This window comes from Episyrphus balteatus, chromosome 3, assembly GCF_945859705.1.
Source record: "Episyrphus balteatus chromosome 3, idEpiBalt1.1, whole genome shotgun sequence".
NCBI classification, from domain to species: Eukaryota; Metazoa; Arthropoda; class Insecta; order Diptera; family Syrphidae; genus Episyrphus; species Episyrphus balteatus.
In genome coordinates this window covers 55,351,921-55,370,764 of record NC_079136.1, presented here as the reverse complement: position 1 = coordinate 55,370,764, position 18,844 = coordinate 55,351,921, and the positions used below count along the sequence as shown (strand labels likewise).

The following is an 18,844-nucleotide window of genomic DNA, read 5'->3' as shown; positions in this document are numbered from 1 at the left end:
TTGCAGAAAAATGGCGTATGAAATAAGAAATATTTTTATTAATTAATTGTTTCTTATTGTTAAGCAATGTTTTATTGAAAGAACTGTAAAAAACAAAAATCAATTATGGGCAGAGGAAGCGAAATACTGATGCAAAGTAGGGAAATTTCACAAGAACTGCATATTTAATCGAAAACCGTAAGGATTTGGGCTGAACAAGTTACCAAATTCTGAGAGATCTTAAGTTTCGTTTGATCCATTACTTTCTAGACACCCTGTATATGCAACAAAATAATAAAAATACTAAGCAAACAAATTAATTTAATGTTTCAATAAATAAAGAATTTCAATATGAACTAGTTTGGCTACAGTTTGGATACAGTTATTTTTGTAGATTAAAAATACCATCAGAGTGAATTACTTCTATCATAAATATTGAAAATAGAAGGTATCAAATAATGCCTCAAGCTCCCATTTGATAAAAATTCGAACAAAACGAAAATTTCGATTTAATTTTTCTTTTTTCTTCTTAATTTTCTTTTTTTTTTTATTTTCCTGAATATGAAAGCAAAACAAAAATCAGCCAAATCGGTTAAGACATTCTCGAGTTTTTGCCAAAATTACATCCGACAATTTTTGTAAAAGACAGATTTTCTTGAATACTGGAAATTGCTCTGCTGACTTCAAAAGCAAATTAAAAAAAAAAAGAAAAATGTTTTCCAGGTGAGTATCAATATAGCTATCATAATTTTATAGTCACAACCCAAGCACAAATTTCGTGTTGACCTGTGTAATTGTTTGAAACACAGAGAACAAAAACAACGAGAAGATAATTTTACAAATAGTATATTTAACTTTATTTCTGGTATATTTAAATGATTTCTGGTATATTTAACTATGTATATTATGATTAAATATACGAGAAGTAAAGTTATTCCTGAGGGTGTATTTTCTTCGTGAAGATTTAGAGATTTTTTGTAAGTAATTATGAAACTATTTTTTTTTTTTATAAAATAAAAACTATAAACCGGTTTATTAGAATAAGTTTGACCTTCTTGGTTCCCTGTTGCTGTTTGAAAAAATCCATATTCATATAAAAATGCAAAATTATATTCCCCTACGACTATCTACATTTGTGTAGATACACAAAACACATTCTGTTCTCTTTGCCAATTAAAACCAACCCGATGGCATTTAGAGGAAGGAGCAGCAATTAGAGAGCAATAAACATAAACAAAAGACTACAATATTCTTCACTTGCCTACTCGTACACACCACCAACAAGCACATCATCCGTATGCCAGCAGCAAATCGTCTATTTCTGGTCTTCTCTATATGCAATGCATGTCCTGTCGTCGTCATCGTCGTCGTCCGTCCAAACAGATTTCGTCAAGATTTTTCCTCTCATTAAATCCACAGAAACCAACTCAATCTACCTTCAATCTCTTGTTTTTTTTTTTTTTTGTTATTCTCTTTCTACAGAAAACAGTGGATCAATTTTTAATTGCCTTTGTTAAGGTCGTTTCCTTTTTGCTTTGTTTATTTTGTGTGCCAACAAAAAAAAAAAAAAACAAAGTTTATATAATTCCGCCTGACGCCTCATCCTGATTAAACCATAAAAACACCAAGGACCAAGAATTCCAAGCAACCCCCATTTACCGACGACAAAAGAATAAATAATTCCGAACAAAAGCAAACTTAAATCAATAAAAATAACAAAAACAACACCAACAAGGACGACGACGAATCATCAGAGATCATGCGAAACTCATTAATCTTCGAATGGAGAACATATCCTGTCATAACAAAGGCAACATCAAAATAATAACACACACGATTTGGATGAAAGCAGAGAAAAAAAAGGACTTTCCGAAGATATCCTTATTTCCATACGTTTATGCGTCAATGGATCCTTGCGAGAGGTGTGTTGCTGTCGCCCACCCCTTCTTTCTCGCTTATCGAATGTCCTTATAAGTTTATGCATTCTCGACCGCGCCCAGGAAACGTGTTCGAACACCGGCAAGGAATCAAATAAATTTTTTCCCAATAATAAATCGCAGATCCTTCGAGCGTCATCGAGTTTCCAGATATTATTATGATATGATGATGATGTGTGAAACAGCATCAGCCCTTTCGAATAGCGCCCACTGATGACAGACCGAAGGACCAAACATTTCCGAAGGAGGCAGGGGGTGAGAATGTTCTTCTGATTTCTGGAAATGTTGTTAGGTTTCAAATGACGACGATGCGATGAAGGGAACAATATTTCACTTGGTTGTCCCTGCCAAAACAAACACGTGCCCTCCGGGCACGTGCACTCAATTCAGGTTAAGTCCGCGATTAAATTAATCGGTGATTAGTGACGGTAGTGCTTTGCAGGTTTTAAAGGGAAAAATATTCGTTGGAAAACAGTCTACAAATCTCGAGTAATTGTTTACATGCGGGGAGGATTAATCCTGTCATATTAGAAATTTGATTTCTTCCTTTTTTTTGGTTGGTGATTTTGTTGTTTATATTATTTAATAGGAGAAAAAAACATCATCGGCAATCATTAAGGGATTTTCCAGGATTATTTTGATTCCAGTTTTATTTATTGAGGATTCTCAAGCCCACCTTTATTGTTTTTTGCTTTTAATTGTAGTCTGAGTCTCCCAAATCATATGAGAAGTATGGGAAATTAAGAATTTGTTCGCAAAGAAAAATGATAACTCAATATAATTCAAGGGTGGAATAGGCTAAGATGATTGTTGATAGTTGACAGTCACAAAAATCAAAATTGGTCTGCGTAAGCCGTAAGGTGAAAATCTTAAGAATTCAATCTTAACAACTTCAAGCTTTTGTTGGTTTTTCTTTGTTATTGTTTATAGACTGAGAGACCGCAGCAGATTATATCGAAAATGGGTCATATGTATGTGTAGGTAATAGCGTTCTGATCAAGAATTCGAAAGTCTGGCAGGTTTGTTTCACGGCATTCTATGGTTTATGGGGAGTTGAAAAATGCATTTATTCCGATTTTTGTCTCGAGTATATAACCACTTAAATTCATATAGAGCCGATAGAGGGCGATACCTTGATTGCAAAAAGTTCTTTCATAGACGTTTTATTTGAGGCATTACCCTTGCCAGACGTTCCCGAAAATAGTAAAAAAAAAAATCAGTTTTTGATGTCGGAGATATAACCACAAGTATGATATATCAAAAAATCAGGGAAAATACCATGATTACAAAAATCTGGGTCCCAGACGTTTTATTCACGGCATTCACCCTACCAGACATCATTGAAATTCTGGAATTCATTTTCAGAAAAGAGTTAAGCAAATTTTCTTTCCTCTTAAATTTAACCACCTGGTGGTACCTCTTAAAAAATTAAAGCTACCCCTTGATAGAAAATAACGTTTTAACCACGGCATTACAGACACCAGACGTCCTTGAAGAGTCGCGAAATTGCGATTTTCATACAAAAGTCAAGATGAACGATTTTGATCAGGACTATTCCGAAAACGGTTGATTTTACAAAAAAATGCATAAGACAATATTTGTAGATAATTTTATGATGAACAATTTTTCTTCAGACCTTTATTGACCTCCGAGCAACAGGTCGCGAGATATATGCGAAAAACGATTTTCGCGACCTTTTGGCCTCTATAACTTCTAACGCCGCGCCGCCGGCGTGATATCAATGTCGATTTTTCACATCTTCATAACAACTTCATAACCAAAGATTGTGGAATATAATCATATGCAACTTGTTTTTAAGATATTTTTTTTATGCTGAATGTAATGACATACAAATAAAATCAATACGAATGCTCTAAGAAAAGTTATTGTCGATTAAAAACAAGGGTGCATGTTTTTTTACTTCAAAAGGTAAAAATATAACCGAAACAAATGTGGAAAACATGATGCATGTTATAATTCGGGAAGAAGGTTTTAAATAAAGCAAGGACAAAGTATTCATAAAGTTCATATAAAATTTTTTGGTGAAACGGTGTTTTTTTTGATGGGCTGACGGCTGAGTTATGTGTGAGTAAGGTATCATAACAGCTGACGTAAATTTTGTTATTTTATTTAAACTTGGTGAAAAAGTTTCGTTTCTTATAAGAACAAAGAATCTCTTAAGTGTCTGCAAAATTATATCTTCTTTTTTTTTAAGAAATGATGGAATTCAGGATAAGTACCACAAAAACTGGGACAAAAATGGTAGAATCTATAGCAGAAATCAAGAATATAAGCAGTCTATAAAAATATTTTATGTGGTTTTTTTATCGTCAAATAAGGAAAAGTGACGATAAGTCCAAGCGAAGTAAGTAACAGTAGTGGTAGCCTATTGAAATTTAGCAATTATGTTAATTTTGAGATTGAAAACAAGGAACTTATGCGCCTTTAAGAATATTATGGTTAAAAGGGTGTTTTTTTGAGTAAAATTATATTTATGAGCCACCCTATAGAAATTTCGTAAAAACGTTGCATTTGGAATAGAAAGAAAGAAAAAGAGTTTTCATAAAAAAAAATTGGTTGTAAGGATGCTTTGTTTCGAATAGCCACTAAAATCTGTAACTGGTCCCAAAAAGCCAATGATTCGCGTAAAACTCCTTAGAACTTAAATATAAACGCTCAATTTGTCATTGAGAACAAAACTAAAAATACAATGAATCATTGGCTTTTTGGGACCAATTACGGATTTTTACTGTCCCTTCAAAAAAAAAACCCTTTTCCTTTTATTTTAGGGTGCCTTTTTTTTCTACGCGTACATAAACTGAGGGACAATAGTTTGTCCCATCTCCTAAACATTACCTATACATATTTTATAGACTATGTTTGATTTCTCAATTTAAGAAAGTTTACTTTTCAAATTCGAAAACAAGTTCTTAATATATTTGCCGACTACCGTCACACGTCACCGTGAGTATTGAACCTATATCCTAGACCAAGCCAGTTCATAGGCCAATACATTACCCACCTCATGATTTGCTTCATCCAATTGTAGGCTTATCATTATTTCAATGAATACGAGTAGTCGTAGCATTTTTACAAGCTCCTCAGGTATGATTATTGTTATTCGACTCTTTCAAGTTTTTCTCCATACTTTTTTGAATACCAACAAAATTCATTGCATATGCAAAGGAGGGAAGCTATTTAATTTTCAATGGCGTTACATGCTATTAAAAGCCAATTAATATCACATTATTATAAAATACATAGATACTACTTATGGGCATGGGCAACCAGTTCTTCGAAATGCACAAAGTGAAAAAGTTCACTAAATGACATAAAAGAAATTACCAAAGTCATAAAAGCATAAAACATAAAATAATGAAACTATTCAAAATGTAAGCTACTGGACGACTCCTATTAACCGGACAACATAAGTGTTTAATGTTCGATTGAATCTTGTTAAAGCTGTGGATAGTGTTTTTGTAATTAAAAATAGTCTTAACTGAACTTGTAGACTCCACAATGTGGAGTTTTACTGAATTTAAGATTTTTTTATCACGAAAAAATAAACCGAGTCAAATACAGATCCTTCCTTTTCGATCTGATTCGATTTATTGTATTCATGTCCTTTCCTTTGAGGAAAAAAAAAATTATTCAACAAAAACAAAACAACAATTTTTTATACACATTTTTTTTTTTTTTTATTTTCTTCGAAACTGCACCCTTTTTCTTTTGCAAAAAACGTGCTTTATATTCATAAGGACAATGCGGTTAGACAATATCCCTCCCATACTACAATAAAAGCAATATCATCTTGTAAAATGCCTCATCTTATCTCGATGACAGGGTTAAGGACATCCATCCACCCAATTTACCCCCATCATACCATCCACTATACACATTCTGATTCTATACATTTTTATGGGGCGTCTTCAAGGAGATAGAATATATTGTTGAAAATGCAAATCTGCAAATTCCTTATAATATCGTCTTCGTTTCGTCCTTCGTACCCTTTGCTTTTGTTGCCGATGATGTGGGCTTAAAATTTATTCATACCGACTAAAGAGTGAAACATTTCACACATACTAAAATTGATTTCTATATAAATCTCAATCTCATTCGATCCAATCTTGGTGATATAATAATAATCGCAGGCTGTCAACACGAATGTCAAAAGTGACGTTTAACACTATCGGTCATTATAATCAGCCACCTCTTTAATTGAGGCCAAAAAACCAAACTTCAATTTTTGTTTTGTGTCCGTGGATATGCATTCCCACTTCAAGATGCCCATCAATACCTTACGGGTGGTCTCTGATGGTCTGTGGAGCGCGCAGACCTGGGGTTCGCTGCAACTATGACTGGTCAGAAAATTATTATGTTGGGTTATCGTTATGGTAAGTGTTGCTTCTTCGTTATTGTTTGTGTTGTTGATTTGATGTTGGGCGTTTAGGTTCGTTTTTGTTTTCATTTGTGACGTGGGATCTTATAAAGGTTTTATTTCAAGAGGCTTCAACAAACATGCATATCTACCTTATATCAAGCCATCTGGTTGTTAACCAACATGATTATAATCAAAAGAATAAGGTGCCATTCTTACCACCACGATGCAACCAAGAGTTTAAAGAACAAATGAAACGAATCTTTCGTTCTTGTCATCATCGTTTTCATCGTGTTTTGTTGACCCAACAACGAAGCGAGAATCATAAGCGATGAGTAATTTTGACATTTTATCTGACAGTTTTTATTCAATTTTTTTTTGTGTATTTTATGGTGAAATATTAATGCAAAGGTTTAACAGAGTCATCGTTGACGAGAATATTGTTGATTGACGGAATGAAGCACTTCAGGTATTTCCTTATGTAAACAAGAACATTTTATTGAATTTGCATTAAAGAAATAGTGGAATTTAAAGATATTCGTATGCGGATACACTTGGAACTATGGAAAGGAATACGAAATCATGATCTTCTTCTTCTTCTTCTTCTTCTTCTTCTTCTTCTTCTTCTTCTTCTTCTTCTTCTTCTTCTTCTTCTTCTTCTTCTTCTTCTTCTTCTTCTTCTTCTTCTTCTTCTTCTTCTTCTTCTTCTTCTTCTTCTTCTTCTTCTTCTTCTTCTTCTTCTTCTTCTTCTTCTTCTTCTTCTTCTTCTTCTTCTTCTTCTTCTTCTTCTTCTTCTTCTTCTTCTTCTTCTTCTTTTTCTTCCTCTTCTCCTATTCACTATTCACAATTCAATATTCACTATTAGTGGAGTAACTAAAGCTCAAAAATTGGCAACATTAGGGAACCCGGCCGAACAGCTTAGATTTTGATGATCTTTTTTTTCAAACGTCGGTCGGTAATTGAAAATACTTTAAAGTCTATAGATTAAAAATTGCCGGTGTTGCCGTTTTGATTTTTTATATTTAATTGAAGATTTTTGTGAACAAAAAAAATTGTTTTTTTAATTTTTGAAAAAAAAATTATTGACAAAATTTTAGCATGTCGTTTTTAAAACTTTTTCGTAATATAAAATGCATTTATTTTCAATTTTTTTTTGGCCACATTTATTATGATTTGAAATTATAAAAGAAATTGTCAATATGTAATACGGTTTATGAAAAAAAAAATAAAAAGTATTTCATTTTCGAAGAACTTTTTTTAATAGTATTTTTTTATTTAAGTTCAACATTTAAAAATAAAGTTATTTTTTATTTATTCAATAGTCCTTATTGTTGAAAGCTGAATAGCTAAATGTTTTTATTGAAGTAATTGAAGTAATTTTTAATTTTATTTATTTATTTATATTTATGGCCAAAAATGTTTGTAAAATAAATTCATATTTTATGAGAAAAAGTTTGGAAAAAAGTCATTTTAAATTTTTTTTTTTTATTCTGAGTTTGAGGACCATTTTTTTCAAAAACTATTGAATAAATTAAGTGGATTTAAATTTAAGAGAAAAGAATGAGCTTCTGGCTTTTAAAAAATGTATTTTAAAATATTGTAGGTGTTGCCGTTGTTTTCAAAATATTTTTTTGGTGTTTGAAGTCAGATTGTAAGAAAATTGCATTTGTCGCTTAAACGATGGAAGATTGTCCCTTACTCCCTTATATTTGTTTACCTTAAATTACCTAGAGAATCTATTGCTATCATTTCTTTTATGAAATTTAAGCAAAAAAAATGGTTTTTTTGTTCAAAATTACCTACGTTTGAAAAAAAAAAATCGTCAAAATCAGATCTGTTCGGCCGGGTTCCCTAATAATTTGCTTTAGTTACTCTACTATATTCACTATTCACTATTCATTATTCGCTATTCACTATTTACTATTTACTATTTACAATGCACTATTAATTACTAACTATTAAATTTTCAATATTCACTATTCACTACTAACTATTCACTGTTCACTATTCACTATTTACTATTCACTATTCACTATTCACTTTTCATTATTCACTATTTACCATTCACTATTCACTATCACAAGCAATTTGAAAAAATTAATTTTCTTTCTTTTAATTTTCACAGTGTAAGAGGAAGTACATGCAACATAATTTTTGCATGAGCATTTCGATTCTTCGAACTTATTAAAAGCAATTTATAGATACATAGCTATCTTACCTGTTTACCAGAAATGTCTGAGAGTCTTGCAGACATTTTCAACACAATAGTCATTTACGAGTATATGGAAAAATACACAAAGAAAAGCACCGGTTCCAAGCAATCTGATAATCTGTAAAACTAATCTAATCTAGTAAAACAAGTTTAAGGAAATCTTAATGTGCGATTATGGTAATTAATGCCTTTGAAAGCAATCATTCCTTTGTTACAATAGTTAGGACAAAATCTGCAACTATTTTTATTTTAAAACCAATACATTCCCCCTTAAAACAAAACTATTCAGTTATACCAGTTTGGTAATTAGGGCTATTACCATACTTGAACATAAAATATTTCTGCACAATATCTTTCAGCTTAAATGTCAACCAATTCGATATTTATTTTTTAGTATCTGATTGCCTACCAAGCAATACAGATCGTCAATCGTTAAAGCTATAGTAGTTCTCCTTTAACTCACACCTTTTTCCACCGATTCATAATGAAGTCACATTTCGTAGTCTTGATCGTTGCATCATTGATGTTAGCTTATGTCTCACTGAGCACAGCTTGCACTGATGAAATGTGGTTGGAATATAAGGTTTGTCAATATAATTTTTTTTTTTTTGTAAAATTTTATATCTTTATCGAAAAATTTGAATTTCACAGGAAAAATACGACAAAAGCTACAACTCAACCGAAGATGATATGTTCCACTTTTACACATTCTGTGATAACTTGAAAGCTCTAAATGAACGCAATGGGGATTTCAAACTTGATAAGAGTAATTTAAAAGTGCATGTGAGTGCCGTTACAGATTTGACCCATGAACAACAAAAAGAATACTATGCAAGCCGGGGAATCAAAAGAGTAAAAGGTCAGAAGCAAAAGCATGTATCTGAAGAAGAAGAAGATTACTAAGACTTTTGTTGAGATAAAAATGTGAAGGTGCTATAAGCTGTTGTTAAATTTTGAATTCTGTGAATAATTTGAATGTACTGATTATATGTTATTTTGAAATTAAACAAAAAAGTAATGTAAAACTTCTTTTGTGAATTAAAAGTTAATATTTGTTAATTGTGTGTGTGTTTTTTTGTAATGAATTGTTTAGGTGTGGAAAAAATAACCCGGTTATATTGATCAGATAAAGTTGAAACATAATGAAAGTGAATATTTTTCCTAAAGGTCGTTTATGGGGAACAAGAAAATTAGGCTTTTTTTCAAAAAGCATATTATGTATCCTATTTTCATAGTTCCTCTTTTTCCTGGAACTGAATTGAATGATTTCAACAATTATTGAAGTTATACTTCTTATGGGAGGGTGAGTATGAAAATTTACTTTTTGACAAGAATGTCAAAGGGATTATGACGCGATCACGATCACACTGGGTAGCAGGGCTGTCGTTTCACCTTTAGAGTAGGCAGTACTTTAGTATTTAAAAATGCAGTACGCCGCAGTACGGCAAACATAAAACACACAACACGTTGCAAGTTACATGTTTCATGTGGCAAGTTGCATGTGGCAAGTTGTATGTGGCAAGTTGCATGTGGCAAGTTGCATGTGGCAAGTTGTATGTGGCAAGTTGCGTGTGGCAAGTTGCATGTGGCAAGCTGCATGTGGCAAGTTGCGTGTGGTAAGTTGCATGTGGCAAGTTGCGTGTGGCAAGTTGCATGTGAGAAGTTGCATGTGACAAGTTGCATGTGGTAATTTCCATGTGGCAAAATTGGCAAAAGCTCACATTTCAGCTCAGCTCACAGCTCAGCTCAAATTTGAGCTAGCTCACTTTTGAGCTAGGTACCATAGCTCAGCTCATTTGAGCTGAGCTGAAAGTGAGCTGAGCTGAAAGTGAGCGCCCCCAACTTCCAACGCCTATATCTAGGAATTTTGAAGAAAATGAAAAAAAAAAATGTTTGATGCCAAAAGATAGCGGGGACTCTAACCTACATTTGGGTACAACTCTCATTCCTGTAGGTACACGCGTTCTCAAACCGGGAGAGCTTAAAAGTAAAAAAAAAAAATAGGCACGATTCTGAAAAAATAGGCATGATGTGGCGGTTTAACATGGAAGGCAATTTTTTAAAAATCTGACAATGTGCAAAGCGTAGGCCCATGACACAAGCTATCATTTGGCATCATTCCCAAAAATTGCTCTCAAGCGGTTTAGTTTCTAGGAGCGTTCAAAGATTCGGGAATTTTTCGAAAAAAAATTTTACCCCAACTTTCAAAGGCGATTTTCTCGGAATTTTGAAAAAAATCGAAAAACCGGATTATACCACTATCGGGTAGCTGAGAATATAAGCTTTCATATGGCACCACTCCCCTGTCTCTAGATCAAAGCGTTCGAACGCCTATATCGCGGAATTTTGAAGAAAATGAAAATAAAATTTTTAATGCCAAAAGGAAGCGGGGACTCTAACCAACATTTGGGTACAACTCCCATACCTGTAGGTCCACGCGTTCTCAAACCGGGAGAACTTAAAAGTAAAAAAAAATTAGGCACGATTCTGATAAAATAGGCATGATGTGGCGGTTTAACATGGAAGGCGATTTTTTAAAAATCTGATAATGTGCAAAGCGTAGGCACATGACACAAGCTATCATTTGGCATCACGCCCAAAAATTGCTCTCAAGCGGTTTACCTTCTAGGAGCGTTCAAAGATTCGGGAATTTTTCGAAAAAAAATTTACCCCAACTTTCAAAGGCGATTTTCTCGGAATTTTGAAAAAAATCGAAAAACCGGATTATACCACTATCGGGTAGCTGAGAATATAAGCTTTCATATGGCACCACTCCCCTGTCTCTAGATCAAAGCGTTCGAACGCCTAGATCGCGGAATTTTGAAGAAAATGAAAATAAAATTTTTAATGCCAAAAGGAAGCGGGGACTCTAACCTACATTTGGGTACAACTCCCATCTTTGTAGGTCCACGCGTTCTCAAACCGGGAGAACTTAAAAGTAAAAAAAAATAGGCACGATTCTGAAAAAAAAAGGCATGATGTGGTGGTTTGACATGGAAGGCGATTTTTTAAAAATCTGATAATGTGCAAAGCGTAGGCACATGACACAAGCTATCATTTGGCATCACTCCCAAAAATTGCTCTCAAGCGGTTTACCTTCTAGGAGCGTTCAAAGATTCGGGAATTTTTCGAAAAAAAATTTACCCCAACTTTCGAAGGCGATTTTCTCGGAATTTTGAAAAAAATCGAAAAACCGGATTATACCACTATCGGGTAGCTGAGAATATAAGCTTTCATATGGCACCACTCCCCTGTCTCTAGATCAAAGCGTTCGAACGCCTAGATCGCGGAATTTTGAAGAAAATGAAAATAAAATTTTTAATGCCAAAAGGAAGCGGGGACTCTAACCTACATTTGGGTACAACTCCCATCTTTGTAGGTCCACGCGTTCTCAAACCGGGAGAACTTAAAAGTAAAAAAATAGGCACGATTCTGAAAAAATAGGCATGATGTGGCGGTTTAACATGGAAGGCAATTTTTTAAAAATCTGACAATGTGCAAAGCGTAGGCCCATGACACAAGCTATCATTTGGCATCATTCCCAAAAATTGCTCTCAAGCGGTTTAGCTTCTAGGAGCGTTCAAAGATTCGGGAATTTTTCGAAAAAAAATTTTACCCCAACTTTCAAAGGCGATTTTCTCGGAATTTTGAAAAAAATCGAAAAACCGGATTATACCACTATCGGGTAGCTGAGAATATAAGCTTTCATATGGCACCACTCCCCTGTCTCTAGATCAAAGCGTTCGAACGCCTATATCGCGGAATTTTGAAGAAAATGAAAATAAAATTTTTAATGCCAAAAGGAAGCGGGGACTCTAACCAACATTTGGGTACAACTCCCATCCCTGTAGGTCCACGCGTTCTCAAACCGGGAGAACTTAAAAGTAAAAAAAAATTAGGCACGATTCTGATAAAATAGGCATGATGTGGCGGTTTAACATGGAAGGCGATTTTTTAAAAATCTGATAATGTGCAAAGCGTAGGCACATGACACAAGCTATCATTTGGCATCACGCCCAAAAATTGCTCTCAAGCGGTTTACCTTCTAGGAGCGTTCAAAGATTCGGGAATTTTTCGAAAAAAAATTTTATCCCAACTTTCAAAGGCGATTTTCTCGGAATTTTGAAAAAAATCGAAAAACCAGATTATACCACTATCGGGTAGCTGAGAATATAAGCTTTCATATGGCACCACTCCCCTGTCTCTAGATCAAAGCGTTGGAACGCCTATATCGCGGAATTTTGAAGAAAATGAAAATAAAATTTTTAATGCCAAAAGGAAGCGGGGACTCTAACCTACATTTGGGTACAACTCCCATCTTTGTAGGTCCACGCGTTCTCAAACCGGGAGAACTTAAAAGTAAAAAAAAATAGGCACGATTCTGAAAAAAAAAGGCATGATGTGGTGGTTTGACATGGAAGGCGATTTTTTAAAAATCTGATAATGTGCAAAGCGTAGGCACATGACACAAGCTATCATTTGGCATCACTCCCAAAAATTGCTCTCAAGCGGTTTACCTTCTAGGAGCGTTCAAAGATTCGGGAATTTTTCGAAAAAAAATTTACCCCAACTTTCGAAGGCGATTTTCTCGGAATTTTGAAAAAAATCGAAAAACCGGATTATACCACTATCGGATAGCTGAGAATATAAGCTTTCATATGGCACCACTCCCCTGTCTCTAGATCAAAGCGTTCGAACGCCTAGATCGCGGAATTTTGAAGAAAATGAAAATAAAATTTTTAATGCCAAAAGGAAGCGGGGACTCTAACCTACATTTGGGTACAACTCCCATCTTTGTAGGTCCACGCGTTCTCAAACCGGGAGAACTTAAAAGTAAAAAAAATAGGCACGATTCTGAAAAAATAGGCATGATGTGGCGGTTTAACATGGAAGGCAATTTTTTAAAAATCTGACAATGTGCAAAGCGTAGGCCCATGACACAAGCTATCATTTGGCATCATTCCCAAAAATTGCTCTCAAGCGGTTTAGCTTCTAGGAGCGTTCAAAGATTCGGGAATTTTTCGAAAAAAAATTTTACCCCAACTTTCGAAGGCGATTTTCTCGGAATTTTGAAAAAAATCGAAAAACCGGATTATACCACTATCGGGTAGCTGAGAATATAAGCTTTCATATGGCACCACTCCCCTGTCTCTAGATCAAAGCGTTCGAACGCCTATATCGCGGAATTTTGAAGAAAATGAAAATAAAATTTTTAATGCCAAAAGGAAGCGGGGACTCTAACCAACATTTGGGTACAACTCCCATCCCTGTAGGTCCACGCGTTCTCAAACCGGGAGAACTTAAAAGTAAAAAAAAATTAGGCACGATTCTGATAAAATAGGCATGATGTGGCGGTTTAACATGGAAGGCGATTTTTTAAAAATCTGATAATGTGCAAAGCGTAGGCACATGACACAAGCTATCATTTGGCATCACGCCCAAAAATTGCTCTCAAGCGGTTTACCTTCTAGGAGCGTTCAAAGATTCGGGAATTTTTCGAAAAAAAATTTTACCCCAACTTTCAAAGGCGATTTTCTCGGAATTTTGAAAAAAATCGAAAAACCGGATTATACCACTATCGGGTAGCTGAGAATATAAGCTTTCATATGGCACCACTCCCCTGTCTCTAGATCAAAGCGTTGGAACGCCTATATCGCGGAATTTTGAAGAAAATGAAAATAAAATTTTTAATGCCAAAAGGAAGCGGGGACTCTAACCAACATTTGGGTACAACTCCCATCCCTGTAGGTCCACGCGTTCTCAAACCGGGAGAACTTAAAAGTAAAAAAAAAATAGGCACGATTCTGATAAAATAGGCATGATGTGGCGGTTTAACATGGAAGGCGATTTTTTAAAAATCTGATAATGTGCAAAGCGTAACCACATGACACAAGCTATCATTTGGCATCACTCCCAAAAATTGCTCTCAAGCGGTTTACCTTCTAGGAGCGTTCAAAGATTCGGGAATTTTTCGAAAAAAAATTTACCCCAACTTTCGAAGGCGATTTTCTCGGAATTTTGAAAAAAGTCGAAAAACCGGATTGTACCGGAATTTTTTTTTTTATGATAAAAAAAGAAATATTTTACTAAAAAAATAGAAATATATTTACTATTAAAAAAACCAAGAAAAAAATCACGAAAAATTATCTGTTTTATTTATAAAAATATCCATGTGTTAAAATAATTCCATTAATAACTAGAACCAAACATCTTAAGCTATAGTGTTTTATAAAAGTTTAAAATATCCTCATATTTTATTATACTTTCCAAATAAAAATCAATGTATCCCTCACCCATCACAGCTCAGCTCAGCTCACTTAACTTTAGCTCACCCAACAGCTCAGCTCACCGACAGCTCAGCTCACCCAACAGCTCAACTCAACCATCAGCTCAGCTCAACCATCAGCTCAGCTCACTTTCAGCTCAGCTCAAATGAGCTGAGCTATGGTACATAGCTCAAAAGTGAGCTAGCTCAAAATTTGAGCTGAGCTGTGAGCTGAGCTCAGCTAGCTTTTGAGCTTTGTAGCAACCCTGCAAGTTCCATATTGCTACTACTAGGGCTGAAACACACACAATTCTCAAAAAATTACCATATCGCACATTTTATGCGCAATTCATTTACTTTCGTTAAGCATATAACGTACGTTCTGAACCGCACAACATGAGTAAATTTCACAGAATAAATTGAAAACTACATGGACGCAAGGAGGATGAAAGAATTAATTTATTGTTCACTTGATAAAAATGTAAAAAAAACTAAGTGTGGATTGATTACTTCATAATAGAAATTAAAGGGAAACCGACGAAGTTACGAATACCAGAGTTACGGGCGACAGAGCTACGAGCGTCAAAGTTACGCGAAACCGAAGTTACGAAAAACTAGAGTTACGAATTCTAAAGTTATGTTAAGCTATGACATGTGATTTTTGGGTTGGCAACAATTGCGAGGAACGATATGCAATTATGGAAATACAAACAAGAGATTACAATTTTTCTCATTGAGTAATAAATGAGTAAAGCGAAAATGGGTGTTATTTAATCTTGTAAAATTTTGATTGGATAGGTATAGATATACATATTATATGGTTTTGTTTTTGTGAGAAGATCGCAAAAACCTTAAAATAGAAAAAAAAACATAAGTATACTTATGAAAGTTTGGGGGACATAATTTAAATTAACTTCTTATTTGTCCAACTTATATTGCACCTACGTATCGATATTCTCTTATTTATGTTTCCATAATTCCATATCGTTCCTCGCAATTGTTGCCAACCCAAAAATCACATGTCATAGCTTAACATAACTTTAGAATTCGTAACTCTAGTTTTTCGTAACTTCGGTTTCGCATAACTTTGACGGCGGTAACTCTGTCGCGCGTAACTCTGTTATTCGTAACTCCGTTACCATTTCGAAATTAAAAATATCAAATGAAATTCATTTACAATGAGAAGTATAACTTCAGTCGCGTGTACATGTGTACACACACTCTTTTTTTTTTATTTGTCTCGACCTCTAAAAGTTTTTTCGTTCATTTGAAAGAGTAATAAATTTTGAACATACATATATGAGAAACAAAACAAGAAAAGGAAATTAACATATAATTGTGTAATGTCAATAAATGGCATTGTGTGTTGATTGAAAGTTTTTAAAAGTAAAAGTTGTTCCTTTTATAATGTTAAACATTTTTGGATTTCTTAACTTTCTTAAAAACTTGTTTCCAAAAATTTTTAACTTTATAAGGAACAATTTTTACAACCCGCAATAAATTTCAAAAAAGAAGCTAGGTCAAAAACGGACTTTAGAGCCAAAAACCAGCTTTGAAAAATTTTCAAAAAAAAAAAAAAATAAAAACTTTCAATCAACACACAATGCCATTTATTGACATTACACAATTATAGGTTAATTTCTTGTTCTTGTTTTGTGACGTACATATTTCAAAAGATAGGGCTAAAAACCAAAATGAATCTAGCCCTAGTTTTTGACCTTTTTAATTTTTACATTGTATTACCTACAATTTTTTTTTTTTTTTGAAAAACTCAAAAACAAACTTATTTCAAAAATGGTTTTCAAAAACAGGTCTGGAATTAGAGCAAGTATTCAATGAATGTAAGTGTTGGATAAATTTCGTGTTCTAACAAGAAGAACGTCAAAACGAAAACGTAATTTGAAAACGCCAAGAGTTAAAATGTTCCAAAATTTTTCATAAGCCTACTTGTTTTGAAAATCAAAAAAATACATCGAATTATCACTTAGAAGTAAATTTCAAAAACAAGTGAGGGGGTGGGGAGAGGTGGTGGTTCAGATAGATATACTTACTTTTTTATATTGGTAGGTTTTACAAGGAAAGTTTCGGATTCGTAAAAAAAATCGAACTCGACCACTGAAGAGATTTACTTCAAACTTCTGGGTTAAGAATTTTTTAGTGATTCCCAATAAGGGATACCAATATGAAAAAGCGATTTTTTTTCTTAAAACGACTCTAACGGATTTGATAAAAATTAAAAATTAACTTTCAAAAAATATTTTTTTTTTTTAATTTAAATAAAAATTAAAAATCAATGAATTTTAAAATTTTTTTTTTTAAATATTGTCTTCTTATTGTATATAAAAAAAAATAGCCCAGAAAAAATTTCATTAATTTTGGAAAACCTTGGTATTTTTAGTCATCTTTACCATAAGAGCAAGTACGTATATTTTAATTATTTTTTAATTCAGAAATTTAATATTTTGTTTTTTTTTGCTTTTTATATTCAAATTTTATTATAAACTTGTCGTGTGATTAAAAGTCGGACCTTGAACTTCTTTACCGTAAATAAAGATTTTGGAAAAAACAAGTTTCCCATTACAAAAAAGGTTTTATATAAAAACGTTTTTTTATCAAAATTGTTTGAGAAAATTAAACTTTTTTTATAGAAGGTACCGTTATTTATGATACTTAAAAATTAATTCCAAAAACTGTTCTGGAAAGTTAAAAAAAGCGACATATACCAGTCTTGAAGAAAATAAACCTATTCGTTAAGGATGTAGTTTCATTTACACCAAAATAAGTAGAATAGCGACACGCACTTTGTACGTATGCGCTTTAATCGCTATGTATTTTTTGTTAAATACAAATTTAAAAAAAATAATAACACTGTTCACCCCTATTTCGGACCTGAGAAATCGATTGGCATCATTAGTTTTTCGATTTCGACTTCGAACAAAATTTTTTTTTGAAGTTTTTTTTCAATAGTTTTAAGCATTTTGCCCGGTTTAAAGTCATTTTTCTTGTTTATGTTGCTATTTATAAACAATTTTATGCAATTTATTTAACAATTTAGCAAGTTTTTATTAAAAAAATTGAAGAAATTTGCATCTGTTTGCATTGTTATCGTTTTATTATGTTTTAGTGGAGTAACTAAAGCAAATTACACGTCCAATTTTGATAATTTCTGTTCTTTAACGTCGGTAATAAAAAAAACTTTAAAATCCATGTGTTAAAAATTGCCGGTGTTGCCGTTTTTTTTTTTTAACTAATAATAAATCTATTTTCAAAATATTTTTTTTTTTATTTCATAAATAAAATGATGTATAAAGGTTATTTAAATTATTTATAGAAACATTCAACACATTCAATACTATGATTAACATTTTTACAAAGCCAGCAGTTTATGCTGGTAGTGAATAACGTTTGAGCAGAATAAATAGCAATATAAACAAGAAAAATTACTTTAAACCGGGCAAAATGCTTAAAATTATTGAAAAAAACTTTTGTTCCAAGTCGTACCGACAAATCGAAGTACTGATGATGCCAATCGATTTCGAAGGTCCGAAATCGGGGGAAACAGTCAACAGCGCACATGTCAAAGATTTCGACTTGCACAGTGTAATACATTTTTACATTGCAAATTTATTCTAAAATAATTTTTACTGCAAACAAGTATGTGCGACCAAGCCATGTCTTTTATTTTTTTCACAATCAACTATGAATTATAAATCCAGTTCGGCTACAACAGGTTTCTTATAAAGTGGTATAGAAAAAGAAACATGAATTTCGTATTCTCATTTACAGCGGTGGGTGGTTTGAAATATTGGTAAAGTTGTTGGGTCAAACACATAAAAAGTTGCGAAGATCAAGTTTACAGGGTAAATCACGCAATTATTGGCTATTTAAGAATACTTGCCAGAAGCTGCAATGCTAAATCAGGTCTTTCAAAGTGCAACCAATTCAAAAAATATGGTAGGTAAAATATAAGAAGGAAAAACTGGTCATCAGTAAATGTTATTATGTGAACAAAATTTTAAAATCGAGTTTTATTTAAAAAAAAATCCCGGTTGAAGAAAACATTTTGCTCGGAT

At 33.1% G+C, this 18,844-nt stretch overlaps 1 protein-coding gene across 1 annotated transcript; it reads left to right on the top strand.

Moving 5' to 3' along the window:
* The first annotated feature begins 8,893 nt into the window (after positions 1-8,893).
* Positions 8,894-9,565, top strand: LOC129915916 (uncharacterized). Its single transcript, XM_055995620.1, has 2 exons — positions 8,894-9,089; positions 9,158-9,565. The coding sequence occupies exons 1-2, from the start codon at positions 8,991-8,993 to the stop codon at positions 9,407-9,409; spliced, it is 351 nt and encodes a 116-aa protein (XP_055851595.1). The 5' UTR covers positions 8,894-8,990; the 3' UTR covers positions 9,410-9,565.
* The last annotated feature ends 9,279 nt before the right edge of the window (positions 9,566-18,844 follow it).

Excerpts from the sequence above, each read along its gene's own strand:
- LOC129915916 (XM_055995620.1), top strand. The coding sequence starts at position 8,991 with ATGAAGTCACATTTCGTAGTCTTGATCGTTGCATCATTGATGTTAGCT. Across the intron at positions 9,090-9,157 it reads AAATGTGGTTGGAATATAAG|GAAAAATACGACAAAAGCTA; the intron begins GTTTGTCAATAT and ends TGAATTTCACAG.